The 22,947-nt window shown below is 42.6% G+C and overlaps 1 protein-coding gene across 1 annotated transcript in view; it reads left to right on the top strand.

Annotated features, from left to right (window-relative positions):
- The window catches only part of TDRD10 (tudor domain containing 10), a 112,113-nt gene extending 101,504 nt beyond the window's left edge, over nt 1-10,609 (top strand). Inside the window, exons 16-22 of the mRNA XM_063439302.1 lie at nt 126-168; nt 3,654-3,732; nt 4,756-4,903; nt 5,027-5,175; nt 9,031-9,185; nt 9,290-9,357; nt 10,472-10,609. Of these exons, the coding sequence (XP_063295372.1) occupies nt 126-168; nt 3,654-3,732; nt 4,756-4,903; nt 5,027-5,175; nt 9,031-9,185; nt 9,290-9,357; nt 10,472-10,555 (726 nt within the window). The 3' untranslated portion in view covers nt 10,556-10,609. The remainder of the gene's footprint in view (nt 1-125; nt 169-3,653; nt 3,733-4,755; nt 4,904-5,026; nt 5,176-9,030; nt 9,186-9,289; nt 9,358-10,471) is intronic.
- The last annotated feature ends 12,338 nt before the right edge of the window (nt 10,610-22,947 follow it).

The following is a 22,947-nucleotide window of genomic DNA, read 5'->3' on the forward strand; positions in this document are numbered from 1 at the left end:
TGCACCAAACACATTAATAGTATTTTAGTAAATCTCAAGTATGTGTAGCAGTGTAGACTTTTTGGGGCTCTTTGACACCTGAAAGTAATGTTATCCGTTCATGAACAGTCATAATTTCTTTACAGGAGCTGGAATATGTGCCATCTGACTCAGCTGAAGACTTGGAGCGTGAGTCCCTCTGGGTTTATTTTGGAATTTAATAATTTTGTGATGGATTTACAACACTGGAAATGCAGTATCCACTGAGCGACTTCAGTGTAAGGGATAGGTAAACATAATATTGCAGAGTGTCACCATTGCGAGTCTCCATGTTGAGCCATTCAGGGAAGTGCTTGAAGGCATTTTGTAATGAACCCACCAGGTCCATAGTTCTGAGTGAAGCTAATCATTTTTGTGTTTGCTAAAGTCCAAAAGCTCCTGGTGTAGATTACCAGCAATATAGCGGATTCCTACCAAAGTGCTTTTCTGCCAAATCCAGAGTTTAACAAGGGTCTTGATTTTCCAATGCAGCCTTGGCATGAACTTCAAAGGGCACTCTAAGCACCAAAACAATTTAAGATTAAAGCATTACTGGTAGCTCTATGGAAATCTACAGTTATGTGCAGCACTTGCCCATGTCACCTAGGCATTCCAGAACTTTGATAAAAGAATGCCTATTGTGAGTCCTGTTCAGAAATTGCATCTGTCATTAGCAAGCACATTGCTTGTTGATGTCAAGCGTTTAGTAGACAAAGCCTAGTATGCTGTGGAAGGTTGAGTAGTAAATGAAGCAAAGGCCCGGGCAAGACAATTTAATTAAACAGCAGGAGCAGCAAGGGACAGCTTGTATTCACAAGGAGAACAGTAACACTGAGCATGGAGGACTCAGAGCAGTTTGTTTATAAGGAGGAAGAAGTACGCCTCCCTGTGTCATGCTTACATAACAAACACGCCCCCTTAAAACAGGAACTCACACATCTCATCTTAAAACACACGACTGGGTGCATTTGCCTAGGTAACATAGCGGCATGCGGGCCACATCGCAATCCTCCGAATTGGACTTCGATCAGATTGCGGGTTACGGCATATTTAATCCCCACGGTAAAGGAAAAGAGCCTTTGGGTAGTGCCAGGTGGACTTGGCAACCCCTGAAACAACGAGGAGGGGGTTTATTGGTGGAGCATTAGAGTCAGAGGGGTTATAACTCTCATGTACCCTACACTTATTATTATTGTTATTTAAATAGCGCCATCAAATTCCATAGCGCATTACAATGGGCGGACGAACAGACATGTAGTAGTAACCAGACAAGTTGGACACAAAGGACCAGAGGGGTTGAGGGCCCTGCTCAATGAGCTTACATGCTAGATGGAGTGGGGTAAAATGAATTAAAAAGGTTAGGATAGTATTAGACTAGTGACAGTTGCAGAAGAAGAATCAGTCGGGAGCTATTAACAGTTTAATTGATACGCTTTTATGAAGAAGTGGGTTTTTAACGATATTTTGAAGGAGTGGAGACTGGGTGAGCATCTAACGGAGGAGGGAAGCGAGTTCCACAGGAACGGTGCAGCCCTCGAGAAATCTTGAAGGCGAGCATCAGAGGTGGGAGTACAGACAGAAGATAGATGTAAGTCTTCAGCAGACCGTAAGGGCCTAGACGGGACATACTTGTGTATAAGGGAGGATAGATGGGTGGGAGCAGCATTATGTAGAGATTTGAAAGCAAGAACCTGAATTTTAAATTGAGCTCTATATCTTATAGGAAGCCAATGTAGGGACTGACAGAAGGGTGAGGTGTGGGAGGTGCGGGCGGACAGGAAGATGAGCCTCGCCCCCGCATTCATTATGGACTGTAACGGCGCAAGTTGGGAGCACGTAAGACCACTGAGAAGCGGATTACAGTGGAATTGACCAGCACCATAGTCACATCTGGCGTTAAGTAGGGGCGGATGCGCGCAATGTTTTTGAGATGGAAATGACAGGATTTGGCGATAGACTGAACATGAGGCTTGAAGGAGAGGTCGGAGTCAAAGAGAACACCTAGGCAGCGAGCACTTCAGAACCTACCCACCGTGCACCTTCTTGGCCATTACATTAACTATTCCTAATGCCCACGGGTGGGAGGAAGGGGCGTGGACAACCTGTCTAGCATACATTGCATTTAGATAGGATTTTGACCTCTTGGGGCAGTTAATGTATCTGACATTATCACATGCTACCCATTTATACCATCATTTCTTAAAAGCATTCATGGGAAACCTATATAATCAGAGTTAATTCATCTTTCAAATGAATGAAATAAGTACCTGAGTGTAATAATCCTCTCTCTATGTTTCACTCTGAATTTATTAATAATTAACATTGTTACTGTGAGATAATGGATTATCTGTGCATTGTTCTGCACCAGTCATGTATGTTTACTGTAGTGATTTGCTTGCACACTCTTTTCCATTAGAAACCTATCGGTGAAAACGCTGGGCATCCAGTGATTGGATCAGAACTGTAGACTATAGGTTTAAAGAGAGCAGATGGTACAATACACGATGAAATTTCATAGTGGGAAATGCTGTTGTTCTTTGCTAGTAGTGGGTTATGTGTTCAACTCAACCCACCCTCCTGGAGGTAGATTAAAGAAACTATTTTTAAAAGAGCAGTTTCTTGCTGCTTGTTTGTTTTTCCCTTACTAAAAGTCTTTCAAATGAGTCATCTCTAAAAGAAGTTAAGTACATGCACCTATATGGCCTTTCTTGTGTAGGATTGCATTTAGCTGTATGAAGATTGTGAAACGAAGCCCAGAATCCGTAAAAGGCACTCAAAAAAGAATGGACACAGCTTGAGAGTTTAGTCTGGTAAATACTTGGCAGTGACTAAAATGAATTTTGGTTCACTTGTACCATTACACAATGTCTGTCTGTAAATCAAAATAACCATTTCTAAATGCAGGCTGGATCAAAAATAGCTGACACTGTCTTTTTGAGGAATGACGCTCACTTGAAACACTGTTCTTTGTCAATAGTGTAGGTTAGCTGTTGACCCAAGACATATGTTTGCAAATGAGCTTCTAGACCCAGCAACGGTGATCTGCAGAAACAAGATGCAAATAGATTTCCCATGCTCTAAGATGAGACTGCCTGGGTTTATAAATGTTATTATTAAAGGGCCACAGTGTCACCTAGACCACTTCATCTCAATTAAGTGGTTTAGGTGCAGTGGTCCTGTAATTTTATCATTGGAATCTAAAACCGTGCCGTTTTGTACAAAATGCACTGTTTAAAGGAACACAATAGTGTCAGGAATACAAATGTATACATTATAGGTCTAAATAGCTGTTTAGGCCGCCTACCTCCAGTTAAAAAGCAGCATTTGACTGAAGGTGCACAGCCTCTTCCCACGCATGTGCTGTCCTATTCAACACTGGATTGGACAAGATCGCAGGTGATTTCAGCATGCTTGCTGACCTACCTGGAGGCTGCAGCAGAGGAGTCCTGCCACTGGAAATGAGGTAAGTAATGTTTTAGATTCATTTTTACAGGGGAAGGGGAGCCTATAGTAATGAAATAACATTTATTTTTTGGGACTATAGGTTCCCTTTAAAATTGGTAATGATAAACATAGCTCTAAACGAACTTGGCAATTGTTGTGCCTTTCATTTTCTTTTTCTTATTTTATATCAGTTTACTTTAACAAGTTTTCGCGCGTCCTTACTGGTCCCTGGCGTGAGAACTCAATCCACATCATTCCTCTGGAGATGAGGTAAGTGTGCACCAAAAGCTGTGAATTGTATTTGAGTGGGAGGGTAAATAATTAAACTAATTTGGAAATCGTGTCCAAGGCAGTATTTGTTGAAAAAAATTGTGACGTTACTATCGAAAAGCAGTATGTAAATTTCTAAAACCAAATGAGGAGCTGCAGGCTGGATTGGAGCTCCATGGTGTGAGAAACCCCACCACGTGTATTAAATACTGAATAGCATTTAATCATTAGTCTGTGATAATTTCAGAGTGCTTATCTCCCCCATATATTGTCCATAAGAAACAAAGATAAGCTTTAGGTAAGCCTGCACAGTAGATTGTAACAATTTATTGTGCTTTGGACTGGATGGGAGTGGCTGTGTGCACAACTGCTATCCCTCAAAATTAAGGAAATTTAATCCCACAATCTCAAGGTAAACAATAAGAGCTGTGAGGTGCAAACATGCCATTTTGAGGTTTTATGATTGTTCACCCAGTCACTCCTTTACACCTTTAGATGAGGGCTTTGCTTGATGGTCAAATTACATAAAATACAAAATAACTGTTCATGTATAAAATTGCTAGAAATGTGAACTAACACAATGTATAGATGCCATTTGATGCTCCTTGAAATGACACTATCATTAGACAAATATGCTATACTTTAAAGAAATAAAGAAATAGAAATCATGTAACTGTATCCTTCTTTAGTGGTAGAGCTTTATTTTCTCACACTGCTTGCTGCAGACAAGTCCTAGTGCTGGCATTTTCTAATGGCTATGCTAGGGTACTGTAATTGTTTTTTCCGTATATTTTGGCCACCCATTCATAGTGACTACCTCAAGCAATGTGAATGCTAAGAATCTGTTGGTTATTATATTGTCTAGTAGAGAGAGTCCTTAAAATAATAAATTGCTAGCCATTATGAAATGCCAAGAAAAAAATTGTTTGTCTTCAAATAATTTTTTATTTTTTTTTAAACAATAAAGTACGCACCGTAGCTGTGATTATAATATAACTGACCTGTTCTTTTTGCGACTGGCAGAAAATTATTCCTAACAAACATGCTAAGAGATTGCTGTACAGACATGAGCTGGCTTGCGGATATGAGGCATGTGAGTGGGGAAGTAAAGCTTCTAGTGACCAATGTCTACCTCCAGTCACCATACTTCTGGGCAGTGCTCATGAATAAGGTGAGTGGGTGCTGGTATATTGGCATGGGAACCATTGCTCTGCATTCCATGTCATCATTCTTTTCTCTCTTGTAAAGTACACTCTATGTATAGCAGTTTTTTTGTTTTTTGTTTTCATTTCAGGATATTTTAGCCCATATTACAAACTTGCTTTACATGATAGAGATGCAAAATGATCAGCTGCCTTACCTCCCCAAGGAAGATGTGCAACGAGGGACAAGGTGCCTTGCTCAGTGCGTCATTTTTAATGAGGAAGAAGCCGTATGTAACAGGTTGGTGGAGAAAGGTTTGTTGCTGCAACAATGGGTCTAGAACCATTTCAAGATGAGAATGCAGAATCTGTCCTAATGCAGTGATGGCTAAACTCAGTAACCACGTAGGCGATTTTTTTTTTTTTTCCTTCCTTGTCCCACAAATCTATTGTTCCTTCCCTCTCAGTTGGACATAGAGCCAAATAAAAATACATTTAACAATAGTAAAAAAGAAGCCACAGGCACTAAGCACTGTGGCATATATGTATGGTGGCAATGAAGGAGTTAATCTGTCTTGTCTGGGATTTGAATGTGAGGAATTTTACATCTTGTGGTAGATGGTCAGTTAGACAGGTATCTGGCCAGAATTGATGACACAGCTGTTTGTGGGGGCTGGAACTGGCAAGGATATGGTTGAAAGTTGAAAGCAGAAAAACGGCAGGAAACTGGAACAGTATAAAAAGAAGCAGCACAAGTTTAATCCTGTCAGAGTGGACTGAAGCAGGAACGGAGCGGACTGATCCCATCCCCCTCTCTTTACTTTTATTTAATTGTATTGTCGTGGTTTTATGAAGCATTGGAGCAAAAGTCATCCTCAGGGTCAAGTTCTGAGGAAGGATATGGTGGTAAATGGTTTTAAATAAAAGGCAGTCAGGTTAGTTATGACTGACTGGCTATTTGGTGGTTAAAAAAGTTAAAGGTTTTGAAAGTTGGTGAGCCATATGTTATGGTTATGGTTACGAAATTATGGTTGTATGCCCCTTGAGCTTTGAATAAACACCACGGCCACGTCCATATAAAAGTAATTAAACGTCTGTGGTTATTGTGTAGTCTCATTTTATTTATCCGAATATTGTCTACCGTACATATAGAAAATGAAATAAAAAAATAATTCATATAATAAATCCCCTGCTTAGCATTGTATTTGTTACCATTTTCTCTCACTGAGAAGACTCGCATGAGAGACTGTTAAATTAAAATGTCAGCCAGTCTGTTGGTTGAAAGAGTAAAGTGTATACTGCGCCCAGAATTATACGTACATACAACTGTAGTGAGGAGGGCTGGTTGAAGACCTCAGAATAAAAAACGGACAATAATAGTGCAATACAATTTTGATACAGTGAAAAATATTGAATTAATAGCTGTAGGAGAACCACTCACATTTGGAAGAGCTATACAAGAGCTCTGCTTTGTAGCGCATGGACGGTATAATCCCTGTCTAAGGATATAAGATGGTGTAGATGATGCTGGTCCTCCAGATGCAAGTGCAGGTGTAGATGGTATATGTAAAAATAAAGAGCAGAGAGAAACTCTGATAGTGTGGTATGCATTGTAAGTTGAAATATAAAGAAGTAATTTACTTACAATCTTCAGAGCAAAGGCCTGCTCTAGTTATCTCAGCATGGGTGGTATTATCCCCACCTAGATATGTAGTAGAACCAGGTAGCAGACAGGATACAAGAAAATGTAATCTATAAAAAATAACTATTTATTGTAAAAAGCATAAAAGGTGCACTAAAAAAATAAAGTACAAAGTCCTCAAATAAGTCCCACTTGACGCGTTTCGTCTCTCCAGAGGCTTTATAAAAAAAGACATTGTTGATAAAGCCTCTGGAGAGGCGAAACGCGTCAAGTGGGACTTATTTGAGGACTTTGTACCTTTATTATTTTTTTAGTGTACCTTTTATGCTTTTTACAATAAATATTATTTTTTTTTTTGTTTGGTTTTTTTTCATTCTTTTTTTTTGGTTGTGCAGAGTTATGTACAAGCTTACGTAATGACTTAATAACTGAGAACAAGAGGCATAATAACAATATTAAAACAGTTATGGTCAAGAGGTGCTGCACTTTTTTTGTTTTTAAAGAAAAAGGAACAAGCTTACTTACAGTAAGCTAATATGTGAGCAGTGAGGTAATAACGACATGTAAATTGCCAAAAGGTTTAACATGCTAGGTAAGCATGCTGAGTCTATGGGCAACTTAGTCCAGCTTTTGTATGAATTCCTCTGGGTATGCATTCAACTGAGGATAACCTTAGAAGATCACCCAGGTATCCTGTATCCCTGCCCACCTTAATAGTATACCACCCCGGGCTGTACTGGGACGTATTAGAGACATCCTTAATGACCTGCCATGCCAATGTGATTTCTGCGTCTAGGCATAGTGTAGGGATAAGCGTATGTCATTGACAAGGCAGAGTAAGTGAAATAGTGCAGGTCTGTTCATGAACGGTAGTATAGTATAAACTGTGGGAAGGAACAGAACCTGCAGCTCCAGCATGGCGGTCAGCCTAGCCTATCCCGTGCACCGTGAAATCACAGTCCCACATGTTGAAGTCTGCTGCGGGTCTGGGGTCTGCAGTTGCTTCCTCCACTCTCCATCATGATTCACCTCACTCCTATATCTCCTGATGGTGTATAGCCGCCAGGTTCGTCGGCATCCCGCCGTGTTCACGGCTGCTTTCCTGATGCGTTGTCGATGCGGCTTCTGCCTTCTCCATCTCGCCGGGACCTTGATGGAGGTAGCCTGGTGATGTGGGGTGCATCTAGTAAGATTAGTGGGAGTCTTACCGGGCTGTGAATTAGGCTGGGTCCGCTTCCTCTCCAGTTTTTCCCAGAAAGCAGCAAAGAGGGCGTCCAGGCGGTGGTGAAGAGTGGATGTCTCTTCATGCGGCTCCAGGTGTCTCGTGGCGTCCGCCATTTTACAGACCTCTCTGGCTGTTTCTTCCGCGTGTAGTGCGATACCACGATGACCCGCTGGGTATTGGCAGCCGTCAGGGTGGACACCGGGATCACCCCCACCGGTCCAAGGGGGGGGGGTAGCAGGGCGTCACTTTCATGCTTGGGGCAATGCCTGTGCCCGTCCGGGAGAGCGGCCGCCTCTCCCCTTCGAAGCGCCTGTTAGGCCGAATTTTGCTTTGACCACTGGAGTGCTCGAGAGAATCGCCGGGCTTGGTCCTCGGCCCCTCTGTCACGTCGTGGTGCGATGGGTAAGTGTCAGGCTTAAGAGTAGTTGCGGTATTAAGACCGATTGACCATTTTGTGCAGTGTGTCTCAGGGAGCTCCCCAAACACACGTCCAGTCGCCATGCTGGTCAGCCCCCGCCCCTAAATAGTTATTTTTTATAGATTACATTCTTTTGTATCCTGTTCTGTATCCTGACTGCTACCTGGTTCTACTACATCCCTAGGTGGGGATACCACCCATGCTGAGATAACTAGAGCAGGCCTGTGCTCTGAAGATTGTAAGTAAATTACTTCTTTATATTTCAACTTACAATACATACCACACTATCAGAATTTCTCTCTGCTCTTTATTTTTACATATACCATCTACACCTGAACTTGCATCTGGAGGACCAGCATCATCTACACCATTTTATATCCTTAGACGGGGATTATACCGTTCATGCGTTACAAAGCAGAGCTCTTCTATAGCTCTTCCAATTGTGAGTGGTTCTCCTACAATTATTCAATATTTATTACCTTGCCAAAATTGTATTGCACTATTATTGTCTGTTTTTTTATTCTGAGGTCTTCAACCAGCCCTCCTCACTACAGTTGTATGTACGAATAATTCTGGGCGCTGTATACACTTTACTCTTTTTGCTTTATTGTTACACAAGGTTTTGGGAATCCTTTTACTGTATACAGCAGCCCTCACTTATTTGTTGTCATAGAGAGTGCCTATCACTTTCTGAGTCTGTTGGTTGAGCATCATGGTACGGCTAGCACTTGGCTCCGGGAGTGCTGAAGGTTAACCATCACTGGTATAACCTGTGAGTGACCTTTTCAGATCTTACTTTATTACCATAAGGGAAGCAGTATTTAGGAGAATTGTTTTGAGGTTTTAAATATTTTCTTCTTTGTATTCACAGGTGCTGGGTGGTAGATGTTATTCTTGATGTTGCAATAGTCTATTTATTGGATTATGGCATCACAGCCAATGTTTCTATACAGTCTCTGCGCCGATTAGATAAGGATCATTTTTGGGAAACACCTCCTCTGGCTCAGCCGTTTGTTTTACAGAAAGGTAGAGAAGTTTCTTTGTGTACTTTTTTGTGCTATATTTCTGCTCACATTAACAAAGTTTATTTTTGTTCCTTATTGTAAAGATTATTCATTGCATTTTTAAAGGCTGTGACTGCATTCATTTTCTTGGAACCATCATCACTGGTAAAATCAGCGGATCATGCACAAATGAGGTAATTACCAAAATGTGTCGACAATTACTGTGAGCTAGAAGTGTCTTAAAGGAACGCTCTAAAAAAATGGGAATCTCTATAAAGCAGTGAACACACACCCAGCATCAGCATTTCTTATACACTGACACCTTACGTGAAAGAGACTAAATTGTTGAACCTATTTCTGTCAAAAGCCCAATGTCTGCATACATCCACTTCCAAAATGTAAACAGAACCCATTCCCAAAAACATATTGTTTGCTGCAGCAAGGCTACGGGGGCAGCCTGAATTGACTTGTGTTGCTTAACCTGTCTCTAATGTTACCTACTTTTTGGCTTGTACAGCATTCTGTAAATATACAGTGAAGGGGATGTAAATATAATAAAGCTTACATAAAGTTGGCAATGACTCTGGGCCATTGAGTGGAATAACATATTATAGATGGTTCATTTTACCCTACCAGCTTAGTGAATGTTAGAATTCAGAACAGAGTGGACAGCATGGGGAACATAGAAATATTGGGGTATTTATGTGTATTCAGAGACTTTATAGGCTAGGAGAATTAAAACTGTACTGTATTCCTGGATTTCACGTCTTGATAAAGACACAGATATGTTTCCTATCATATTGGATGGCTGATTAATCCACCTTTACACATATTAAGTGCTGGTGTATTATTTTCTTTATGGTATTCCTGTGTTTGTCGCATTATATATATATATATATATAGCTAGTAATTTATTTTACGAATATTAACTCTGCTCCCGGAGTATTTTTCCAGAAATCCAAAATATGTTTGATGCCCAGTTACTAAAGTAATGTTCAGACAGCTAGTGATGCGAGTTATGAATCCTTTTTAAGACCTAAAGATATTTATATGTAAATGTATATTAGAATGCAAAGGCTGAAAGTAAGGTTTGAGCTAGTGTTCGTTTAAAGGCCACTAAACCTGGGATATGTGGTGCAAAGAAAGTTTTCTAGTATCACTATTATGACATCCCTCATGTTCTTTAAAAGATATTGGAAATAAGGTTTTTTGTGGTTAGGGAGTTAAACAAAGCATAAAAGCTGTGATACATTTCTTTAAGAGATGGCACTTAGTCTCTGGTCATTTTTTTCCTTCTTCTCTAACCAGCCCCTTATCTTGCTGTTCTCTAAGAGTGGGGATGAAGAAACTGTGGACGTCCCTCTGCTTCAGGCTCATGCTTCCAGTCTCTAATCATCTAATGGACTCTGTCATGAACTTCAATTAGGCCACAGTATCGGTTTTGCTTTTTTTTAGTTCACCCTTTTTTAAGTTTAAAAATGAAATTGGTTTGCACAGAGTTTCTTCTGTTTATTAAGTTGTATTTTATCTTAAGAAAACAATTTATTTGAAATTAAAAAGGTGTAACTATACTGATTTGAAGTATCTTGCAGGCCTTGATTTACCTTAAGAGATCTTCACTCTTTTCTTTCACACACATATATATATATATGTATGTATGTATGTGTGTGTGTGTGTGTGTGTGTGTGTGTATATATATATATATATATATATATATATATATATACACACACATACACACATGTAATGAAAACTCAGCAGTTTAGATGCTGTTTTTAGCCATGTCATGCCAAAATGATACCGCTTAAATACTGAACTATCCCTTTCTACTATCGGAACAGCTTATTGGGAAGGGGGGTGGGGGGAGGGGGGTGGGGGGGGGGGGTCTCTAATAAACAGTGATATGAGACACGCAAGTCTCTGATTTCAAGAACCTACAACAGAAACAAAGAAATAACATGCCATCTGCTCTTTATGATCAAATTCTAACCTGTTCTAGCAATGGGCATCCAGTACTGAAAGGAAACGAGAAGCCATGCAATCATAAGGTCCATTAGCAGATACTTTAGGCTAAATCCTGAAGAGTGGCACAATACACCAGGTACAAGACAGATACCCTGTTAAAGTACACCACCACAGAAGCTAACAGAGAAGGTACATTAGCAAAGAAAAAAAAACAGGATTTCCATATGATTTGGCTATACATTTCCTTTTCATCATCCGCTCTCTCACAACATTAGACAAGCACAATCTGCTTAAACAAATAAATAGTTATACATTGTCATGTCCGTATTGAGCACACAGTGTAAACATTCACATTGCACGGTAGAAAATCTGTGTGAAACCTGGGATATAAGAACGGTCGACTTTCTCTGGCAGCCATAACCTCAACCAAAAGAAAATTTCCTGTAGTTGCAGGTCAGATATGAACAAAAAGTATGGGAGAATTTTGGACCAAATTCTCTTTACAAAACTGTTTCAGGTTTTTGGATAGGGTTTACATTTCTGACGTTAATTGCTTTATATACGGTTTATATATTTTTGTCCTTTGGGTCATTGTCCTGGTACATCACCCGACTTCTGTTGAATTTCAGTTGGCAGACAGATGGCCTTAGATTATCTGGTAAAATTATGTCCACAATACTTAACATTATTTTGCGAGCTGTGAGCTGTGGAAAATTCAACTGCCTTTATGCAAATAAATGTGGAGCAATGTTTTTTTGTTTTTTGTGTATGTTTTCTTCTTTTGGACAGATTTGGTTTCTCCTGTGGTGTCCACCCATGACCCTGCTATGACGTTTTTTACGTATACACCATCTTGGCTCATAAGTGCAAAATTTTGAGCTGATCACATGCAATTGTATTCACTTTTACTGATATCCCTCCTCAGACATGCTGAGGACACATATAATAGACAGTGAAGAAATAACCTTTGGATCCCAGGACTACCACATTGATCGCAGGGGCAGTTGGAAGAAATTCTGACTATGCTAAAGCGCCTATTTATTTAACTCCTGGGTATGCCAGAACATATTTAACCTAGCACATAGAGCCCCACAAGAGCAATTGTGATAATTCTCCATCTGACAAACTATGCATTTTTTTATTTTTAGATTTCACTTTCTGTTAAATGAAGAGATCATGGGGGGGGTGGGGGGGGAGATTCTGCAAAAAAAAAAAAATTTGAGAATCTATCACTTTCTCAGATAAACCTATTCAGAATTTCCAGGACCCCTCCTGGATCACATTAAACACCAAGAAGTCCGTAAAGCCGTTTACTGGTGCCCTACTTACCCACAATCAACGCTGTTGGTGGGGCATTTCATTTGCTTTTGTCTTACATCAAGACATACTCCATCACCATGGCTGCTGAGGTACCTGCCCTAGGTTTACCTGGGGACTGATTTTGACCACAGGCTCTCCCTTACGGGGGTCTGCAAGGTGGCAGAAGACACAACGTAACAACCACTCTGGAATAGCAGACAACCGCAACTGCAATATTTCTGAATCTGTACCTACTTCAATGCAAGGATGGTCTGTGTCTCTTTCTACCTCCAATTCTTAAGCATGGAATGGCCTTTGCCATCACAACTGTGAGAACTATAATATCTCCTGGTATCCTGGACTTAGTCTTTGGATTTTACTAGCAAATCGGGTATCTACATATACATTATAGATACTATGGTATCTCATATATACTACTTTAGAAGTGATAGTGTGGTATAACTTTCTTATATAAGATCTCTCTTATAAAGAAAGTGTAAAGCTATAAATGAGAGGGAGAACCAAATATGGGATTATTTTTGTGTGTGCAAATTACGTAGGTTTAAGTGCGAGTCGAATCATATTCTCTTCCTAGTTGCTCACAGCATTTTATAAGGGCTGCTATGTATGCAGATATAATATATTCTTCATATATATATTGGCGAGATCGCCCGCTTCCTTCGCCGAGTAGGTGCATCAGGCCGCAGTCATTCGGAGGACACCGTTGTATCTCAGTAATATGAAATGCCGCACAAGAGGTGCTAGACGTCTGTATCAGTTGCAGGCTGTCGATGATTAGGATAGGTATAAAACTCCTAAATTGTAAGATTGATCAGGAGATCCAGCTTGCCACGTCTTTTTAGTATGGTGGTCAAGCCCTGCCCCCGGGACTGCCTTTTTTTTTATATATATAATTTTTTATTTTTGCGTGCAAAGAATAAGCAGTTACAAATGTGTCTGTAATGCCTGAACAGCATATACACACGTTTAAACAATAATCATTAATTCGGTAAGGCATAACATGGATATACACTGCACAATTTCTTTTTTTTTATAACGACCTGGAGTGTAGTCAAGAAAAGACCATATTGCAGAACATGCAGGTATCAATAAGCTTAGAACATTCATCTTAGGTTTAAGCAAGGTTAACTATGCTAGTTTATGCATCTGTTGTTGCTGATACTGGGAGCTCAGTATCACAGGTACTGATAGTCCTGACAGCAGTTGCTTGGTGTATGTGGGCACCCCAACGCCTCGGCAGAATGCAACCAAACAGTCCTCTTACGAGCTTTCAACAAACTTTAAACGCTCTACTGGGGAGTTTAAACCCTGGATCGGTCCATGCCACTCGAGCTCTCTCCTTCTCTTGTGGTTGAATCTTGCTGTCCTGGGTCGAGGCTAGTGCCTCACTGTTGTGCAGTTGCCAGTGCGCTCAGTGTGTCGGCGCCCAGTGCTGGAGGGAGTGAGTATGATTTCTCTCTGCTGCTTGTTGTGGGGCATTCTCCACTGCTGTTGACACTGACCACCTTGGCTTCCGCTGCTCCGTCGCTGCCCAGATCTTGTTAGCCGCCTGCTGCTTTGGCTTGTGGGACCGCTTGTTGGTTGAGGTAGCGTGGTGAGGGTTGCCGCCATCTTGTATGTGTGTTGTCCCAAACCGGTACTGCCACGAGTTCCGTGATGCGGCTAAATATATAGCCCGGTTCGGGTGTTTAATTTGCCGTCCATATAGCTGAAGGCCTGCTTTTTTGCAGGAACTCCGGTTCTATGCGTCTTCTCCGCATGGCGGTCAAGCTCCCGGGACTGCCTTTTTAAATGTATCAAAGTAGGATTTATTGTTAAGCAACTTCTAATATATAATTCATCACTGTATAGCTTTGTATTGAGACATCTCAGTTGGTCCGGAATCTTGCTAGATGTAACTATTTCTAGGAAACTGCAGAGTATCGCTGGCATATAGACAGCCAACAAATAATGTGAAAAGGTTTCTTATGAAAAGTCTCTGCCTTTCTGAATAAGCTTGCAGATCTGACAGGGGATGTATGAATGAATAGGTTAGGAATGCTGACAAAAGGAGCCTCTTGACACAACACTATATAGATCTACATGTTCTTATGTATATCTGGCAGGAATGACTCATCCTTACAGAACCAACAGCTCAGTCGACCACAGTAAAAAGGCAGGAGAAGACATTGCAACATGAGTCTTGGAGCTGTGCACATGTCCTACAGCTTGACTTCTTTTTTTTTTTTTGACACTTTTACTAACCTGTCTCTTCTAGGAGTCCAGTCACAATGCAGAAATGCATTGTAGAAGTGAAAAATATTTTAAGTAAAATATGTTCTGCATCAAAAAGACAGGACATTAAGAACCAAACTTAGGAATCTGTAAACCAGTATGTTTAGCTTGTGCAGATAGAAGCCAACAGCAGAAGGCTATTTATTCCTTAAAGTCAGACGAGCATAGTATCCAAGTGGTCAAGTTTAAACGGCTATATCTATACATTATGCTTTCCAAATGGCTTAAAAAGTTCAGAATATATTTTTTTGAAATCACGCAGGATGGACATAGTGGAGCATATCACCATATGTGGCAGACATGTCCTAAACTGGCACTCTTCTGGGAAGGTATTCATAACTTAATATCACAAATTTTCCTTAGGTCCATCCCGCTAGACCCTTGAGTGTTTTTACTTCCCAAACCTTTTTTTCTTTTTAATACATCTTTATTTTTGCAGGCGATGCAGTAAAAAACATTCAATTAAAAGGTTACATGCTTGGTTCAGAGTGGTTACATTTGTCGTATACACTAGATATCATGCCTCACCTAACGGGTTCTTACGTCAGTTTGTCGTCTGGAAATCGGGGCCTGTGACGGTGATTCGTAGTCTGGTGTAAGAAGCTTGTTAGGTCGTATCGGGGTGCGTATTGACCATGTAGTCGCATAAACATTCTATGAACCATATGTAAACATAGAAAAACATTAAGGTAGGAACTTATACCCAATATGTCAACATAGTGGTCTAATTACAGTGTGCTTTGCAAGGTGCTTGGATACACCTTGGTTTGTGGAGGTCATGCGAAACGTCTAACAGGCGGGGGGAGAGATGGATGGCCGTCAGACTCTGATAGAGTAGTCGCTAGTGTTTGGTCAATTGTACGCACAGACTTTTTCTGGAATTTTGAACAGGTTAGCACAGTTAGTGTAGAGTTACATTTTAGTAGAGAAGAGATTAGGTTAAGGAAGAGCTAGACCTAAGCATAGACTGTGATATCGTGATCCCCTATGTCACGGCTCCTTGTCCGTTTCGTGGAATGAAAGGGGTGATATTGTCCATATCCCATGCGCTTTTGGTGGCTTGGGCCTTCCGCTCCCGCTGATAATCTCCTTTTCCAATCGCTGCCAAGAAGGTGGTGGCCTCCGCCACGTCGGTAGCCTTGATCTGCTTGCCTGCTTTGGTGACCATAAGGTATCTAGGAGTAGTCCATCTGTATGGTATTCCTGCCTCCTGCAGCCGTTGTGTGATGTTTCATTGTTTTTCTCCATGATAGAGTGGAGCGGTAGATCTTGTGAGTCTTAAAGTCCATAGGTGACTTATTTTGAGCAGCTCTCAGCAAGGCTTGTTTGTCTTGTTTTGTCCCGCAGCATAGTATGATGTCCCTGTGATGGGGCTGTGAGCGGCGCCTTAGGGGACTTGGCGATACGGTAGGCTCCGTCATTTGTAAATTGCTTAGTTTGTTTTGCTGGGAGTAGTATAGTCACTAATCGCCTAATAAAGTTTGGTAGTTCTTCCATAGTCACTGGATCTTTCATCTAGAAGGCCTAGAATTTATTATTGTGATGCTGTGAAAAATTGTACTGTTATTACCCTCCTCTCTGGTCCCCCACAAGAATGGGCCCATCATCCTGCATATTGATGATCCAAGTTTCCAAACTTGGACTGCTTTTGTTGAAGCTATGTGTCAGGATCGGGACAGGGATCCAACACGCAGAGTACAACAGTAGAAAGGTACGTATACCGGACCTTAGAATGGCCGGACTAACGTACAGAGAATAATAGAGAATGGTCAGAGACAAGCCGAGGTCGAGGGAACGAGAAGACAGGTAAGCGAGAGACAAGCCGGGTCAAGGAGGTAACAGAAAAGCAGGGTAGTACAACAAGCCGGGTCAGAACCAAAGAGCAAACAGAATACAAGAGCACTGAGTGACTTAGACAAGCTAGAACCACGACAGGGCAATGAGCTGGCTCTGAGAGTAGACACGCCTCCGACGAGTGCTGATTAGATATCAGACAATTGAGTGACAGGTCGCTCGGAATTGGCGTCATGACGTCACGTACCGAGCGTCCTGTTAGAAAAGGAAGTGGATCCCTTGCGGCCAGCGTTTAAGTGACCGGATGGACCGCGAGGAACGGAGGAAACGGCTCGTCTGGACGGATAAACATCTAAGTCTCTACCTCTCTCAGAGGTAGAGACTTCAGGTACCCTGACAGTACCCCCCCTCTCAGATAGGCCCACCGGGCGGAAGGAACCGGGACGAGATGGGAAGCGGGAGTGAAACGCCCTGCGGAGGCGAGGGGCATGAACATCCTCTTGAGGTACCCAACTCCTCTCCTCAGGACCATATCCCTTCCAGTTGACCAGATATTGTAGCCTCCCCCGGGAGAGTCGGGAATCGATGATGGAGTTGACCTCGTATTCCTCCTGACCCTCCACCTGAACAGAACGAGGTGAGGAAACCGTAGAGGAAAATCTGTTGCAAATTAGCGGTTTCAGCAAAGAAACATGAAAGGAGTTAGGGATGCGTAAGGCAGGTGGAAGAGCTAAGCGATACGCAACCGGGTTGATACGAGTCAGAACCCTGTAAGGACCTATGTAGCGAGGAGCGAATTTCATAGAGGGAACTTTTAAACGAATGTTCCTAGTACTCAGCCATACTCTATCCCCAGGAACAAAAACTGGAGCCGCCCTTCTGTGCTTATCAGCGTGTTTTTTGAACATAGAATTATGCAGGAGAATTTGCCGAGTCTGATCCCACAACTTCTTCAGATTGGCGACATGATCATCAACCGACAGTACTCCTTGGGAAGAAGAGACCGAAGGAAAAATGGAAGGATGAAAGCCATAGTTCATGAAGAAGGGGCTAGAACGAGTAGAATCACAAACGAGATTATTGTGTGCGAACTCCGCCCAAGGAATCAAACCGACCCAATCATCCTGGTGTTCGGAAACAAAGCAGTGCAGATATTGTTCAACCTTTTGATTGGTACGTTCAGCAGCTCCGTTAGACTGAGGGTGATAGGCAGAAGAGAAATTAAATTTGATGCCTAATTGAGAACAGAAGGATCTCCAGAATCGTGAGACAAATTGAGAGCCTCTATCGGAAACAATTTCAGAGGGTATCCCATGTAAGCGAAAAACTTCTCTCGCGAAAATCTCTGCCAATTCAGGAGAAGTCGGAAGTTTAGGTAACGGCACGAAATGAGCCATCTTAGTAAATCTATCAACCACCGTGAGAATAACAGTCTGTCTCTTGGAAACAGGTAAATCCACAATAAAGTCCATGGCCAAACAGGACCATGGTCTCTCTGGAATGTCCAAGGGGTGTAATAAGCCACATGGAGATGTATGAGGCTGTTTAGTCTTGGTACAAATCTCACAAGCTCCAATGAACTCCTTAATATCCTTTCGTAGGGAAGGCCACCAGAAATCCTTGGAGATCAGGAAATATGTCTTGCGAATGCCAGGATGGCCAGCCACCTTACTTTTGTGGAAACATTGTAAGAGCTCCAGTTGGAGTTCAGGAGGAACAAAGTTTCTTCCCTCAGGAGTCTGTCTAGGTGCCAGATGTTGTGACTTCATGATCTGGGCAAGCAACGGAGAATGGATTTTGAGACTTGTGTTAGCAATAATATTGCATTTAGGTACTATAGAGGACAGAACCGGTTCAGATGAAGCAGAAGGTTCATATTGGCGAGATAGGGCATCGGCCTTAGAATTCTTCGAGCCAGGCCTGTAAGTGAGAACGTAATTGAAATGGGTGAGGAATAGCGACCAACGAGCTTGCCTGGAAGACAATCGTTTGGCCTCTCCAATATAGGACAAGTTCTTGTGGTCCGTTAAAATAGTAACAGGATGTAATGTCCCTTCCAATAAATGTCTCCATTCTTTTAAAGCCTTGATAACAGCTAGTAGTTCTCTGTCACCAATGTCATATCTGCTTTCAGCACCAGATAATTTTTTAGAAAAAAATCCACATGGATGTAATGGTTTATCCACACCTAACCTTTGAGATAGGATAGCACCTATACCAGTCTCTGAGGTGTCTACCTCAAGTAGGAAAGGCAGAGTAGTATCAGGGTGAACTAAAATTGGAGTGGAAGCAAAAAGTTCCTTGAGAGTCTTTAGACCAATTCTTAGTGTCAGCCCCTTGTTTGGTCATATTGGTAATAGGCGCAATAATTGAAGAATATCCCTTAATGAAGCGTCTATAATAATTGGAGAATCCAATAAATCTCTGAACGGCCTTGAGACCCTTAGGTAAAGGCCAATCTAGAATGGACTGGAGTTTATCCGGATCCATCCTAAATCCCTCCCCAGAAATCACATAACCAAGGAAGTTTACTTGGGATTGATCAAAGCTACATTTCTCCAATTTGCAGTACAAGCCATGTTGAAGAAGTTTGTGCAAAACCCTTCTGACTTGTTTGTGGTGAGTCTCAATCTCTCTAGAAAGTATGAGTATATCATCCAGGTATACAATAACACAATCATGCTGAAACTCCCTAAGAACCTCATTAATCAGATCCTGGAATACAGCCGGTGCATTACATAACCCAAAAGGCATTACTGTATATTCATAGTGACCATATCGAGTATTGAACGCCGTCATCCACTCGTGTCCCCGCTGGATTCTCACCAAGTTATATGCCCCTCTGAGATCTAACTTGGTGAAAATTTTAGAACCCTTTAAACGATCAAAGAGTTCGGTAATCAAAGGAATGGGATAAGCATTCCTAATGGTTATCTTGTTCAAACCTCGATAATCAATACAAGGTCTCCGTGTACAATCCTTCTTTTTAACAAAAAAAAATCCAGCCCCGGCAGGGGAGGAGGATCTCCTAATGAATCCCTTGTCTAAATTCTCGTGAATATACTCCTCTAGAACTGAATTCTCTTTAGTAGATAACGGGTATACATGACCCCTAGGAGGCATGGTACCAGGGAGTAGGTTAATCTTGCAATCAAAGGACCTGTGTGGAGGTAAGGTGTCGGCCCTCTTTTTATCAAATACCGCCCTTAAATCCAGGTACTGAGGCGGTATTTGTGTCTCTGTAGAGTTGGAAGAATTAGTCGATGTGTTAGCTAGGCAAAGGGGCGAGACCCTCCGCAAACATTTCTCTTGACAACTCTGACCCCATGAGACTATCTCCCCTAACTCCCAATCAATGATAGGGTTATGTCTCTTTAACCAAGAATACCCCAGGACTATGGGAATAGATGGAGAGGAAATAAGCAATAAAGATATGTCTTCTTCATGTAAGATACCAACAGTTAAGTTAACAGGTATGGTCTCACGGAAAATAACAGGCTCAAGTAAAGGTCTACCATCTATGGCCTCAACGGCCAGGGGTGTCTCCCTTAACTGGGATGGGATAGCATGCTTGGTAACAAATACTTGGTCGATAAAGCTCTCAGCAGCTCCAGAATCGATCAATGCCATGGTCTTTAATACTCCCTTCTCCCAAGTCAAAGAAACGGGTAACAGAAGCCTGTGATCTTTATAATTGTGAATAGAGGACAAAATAGAAACACCCAAGGCCTGTCCTCTAGAGAAACTTAGGTGCGGGCGTTTCCCGAACGATTAGGACAATTTAGGCGTAAGTGACCTCTGACTCCACAGTACATACATAAACCCTCCCTTCTCCTGTACTGTCTCTCCTCCTCTGTGAGGTGAGTGTTACCTATCTGCATAGGCTCTGGAGAACGTAAGGTCTCGGTCTCAGAATTTTGAAATGAGGGAGCTAGTTTAAAGAAGGGTCTACGAGTCCTTTCTCGAGTGTTCTGCCTCTCTCTTAAGCGTTCATCAATGCGAGAGATAAAAGAAATTAAATCCTCCAAATTCTCAGGGAGCTCTCTAGTAGCGACCTCGTCAAGGATTACATCTGATAACCCATTCAAAAATACATCTATATAAGCCTGTTCGTTCCACTTAACTTCTGCCGCCAAGGACCTGAACTCTAGTGCATAATCCACAAGTGTTCTATTCTCCTGTCTAAGGCGCAACAGTAATCTAGCTGCATTGACCTTTCTACCAGGGGGGTCAAAAGTTCTTCTAAAAGCAGCTACAAAGGCATTATAATTATAGACTAACGGATTATCATTCTCCCATAAAGGATTGGCCCACCTCAGAGCTTTCTCAATGAGTAATGTAATAATAAATCCAACCTTCGCTCTATCTGTAGGATAGGAGCGGGGTTGTAATTCGAAGTGGATGCTGATCTGGTTCAAAAAACCACGACACTTCTCAGGGGAACCGCCATAACGTACTGGTGGGGTAATACGGGAAGAAGCACCTACAGTGGCTACCTCTAGACCTGAACTTACAGGAGAAATGGAAGGAGTACGTGTCTCCTCTGGTGGCTTACTAGCACGAGACAATAACGCCTGTAGTGCTAGGGCCATCTGATCCATCCTGTGTTCCATGGCGTCAAACCTGGGGTCGGAAGAACCAAGCTGACTGTTTGTACCTGCAGGATCCATTGGCCCTGTCGTAATGTCAGGATCGGGACAGGGATCCAACACGCAGAGTACAACCAGTAGAAAGGTACGTATACCGGACCTTAGAATGGCCGGACTAACGTACAGAGAATAATAGAGAATGGTCAGAGACAAGCCGAGGTCGAGGGAACGAGAAGACAGGTAAGCGAGAGACAAGCCAGGTCAAGGAGGTAACAGAAAAGCAGGGTAGTACAACAAGCCGGGTCAGAACCAAAGAGCAAACAGAATACAAGAGCACTGAGTGACTTAGACAAGCTAGAACCACGACAGGGCAATGAGCTGCAGAGAGAAGCAAGCTTAAATACCCTGGCTCTGAGAGTAGACACGCCTCCGACGAGTGCTGATTAGATATCAGACAATTGAGTGACAGGTCGCTCGGAATTGGCGTCATGACGTCACATACCGAGCGTCCTGTTAGAAAAGGAAGTGGATCCCTCGCGGCCAGCGTTTAAGTGACCGGATGGACCGCGAGGAACGGAGGAAACGGCTCGTCTGGACGGATAAACGTCTAAGTCTCTACCTCTCTCAGAGGTAGAGACTTCAGGTACCCTGACACTATGACAGCTATGTACAATGATCCCAATCGTCAAGACACTGCGCAAACGGCTATGAGGGCGTTACGCCAAGGTCACAGACCAGTTGAATATATAACAGAATTTCAGCGATATGCCACGGACACACGCTGGAACGAAATTGAGGTCTGGACGCAGGTGGTGACCGCCTGTACTTCAGTCCGCACTGCGGCTATGTCGGCGGCAAACAGCTTTTGTATTCTATCAAAGAGATTATCAATGTCCTGTTTTGTTGCAGGTACTAGGCTGGCTGGGGTATTTGTGACTTGGAGCCCTGCTGTGGGTGGCCCCTGGGCATCTTCACTAACCCCTCCCTTCTCCTGAGGATCACAGGCCTCATTCTCGGTCTGTGCCAACTCCCTGTGATTTGGTGTGCGTTGGAGCAGCGTGCCGATGTCCTGCGTTTCTTGGTGCTTGTGCACCTGAGATTTTGGGGTCTTTTTTTTTTTTTTTAGACATTCTTTATTTATAATGGTTTTCAAAATAGGGAGGGAGACAGAATAAAGAAAAGGGGGGGGGGAGTAATATATATTTCACAGAATACAGTACATTGTTAAACAATTTAAATGGCTATTCCAAGTTCACAAGCAATATCTGTAATATCTGAACGATTGACATCGAGCCTGCCTGCACCTTTCCTGTAGGGGCGGAGTCCCGCCAGGGAGCGGGGCCATGGAGCGGGCAAATGGCACGGAAAGCAGGCCGGTCTGGGGTAGTAGAGGAATGTGTACCCAGTTCTGGGTCGGGAGGTGAAGGTCACCCTTCCTGGGAGAATACCTGACTCGTAGTGAGGGCTGGGCTCTAGTCGCTGAAAACCGTGTCATGGGTCAGGCATAGGGAAGGGGGGGGACGGGAGGGGGGGAGGAGAGAAGGGGAAAGGCTGAGACCAGGGCTATCCCCAGGGGGTGCGGAACACAACTGTAAGTTCAATCGCCTATGTTTTATCAAAGGCAGAATAGGCCGATCAGGCCTGTCCACGGGCTATGTAGGACGTCCATGGAAACCACAGGAGAGCACATTTGTCCGAGCGATCCTGCAGGGAAGCGGTCAACATTTCCATGTTATGTATTTCTTCTACCTTATCCACCCATTGTCTATATGTGGGCACTGCCTGGCTTTTCCAGAGCAGAGGGATGAGACTTTTCGCGGCAGAGAGCAGGTGTATCGTGAG

The sequence above is a fragment of the Pelobates fuscus genome, chromosome 13 (genome assembly GCF_036172605.1).
Source record: "Pelobates fuscus isolate aPelFus1 chromosome 13, aPelFus1.pri, whole genome shotgun sequence".
Classification (NCBI taxonomy): Eukaryota; Metazoa; Chordata; class Amphibia; order Anura; family Pelobatidae; genus Pelobates; species Pelobates fuscus.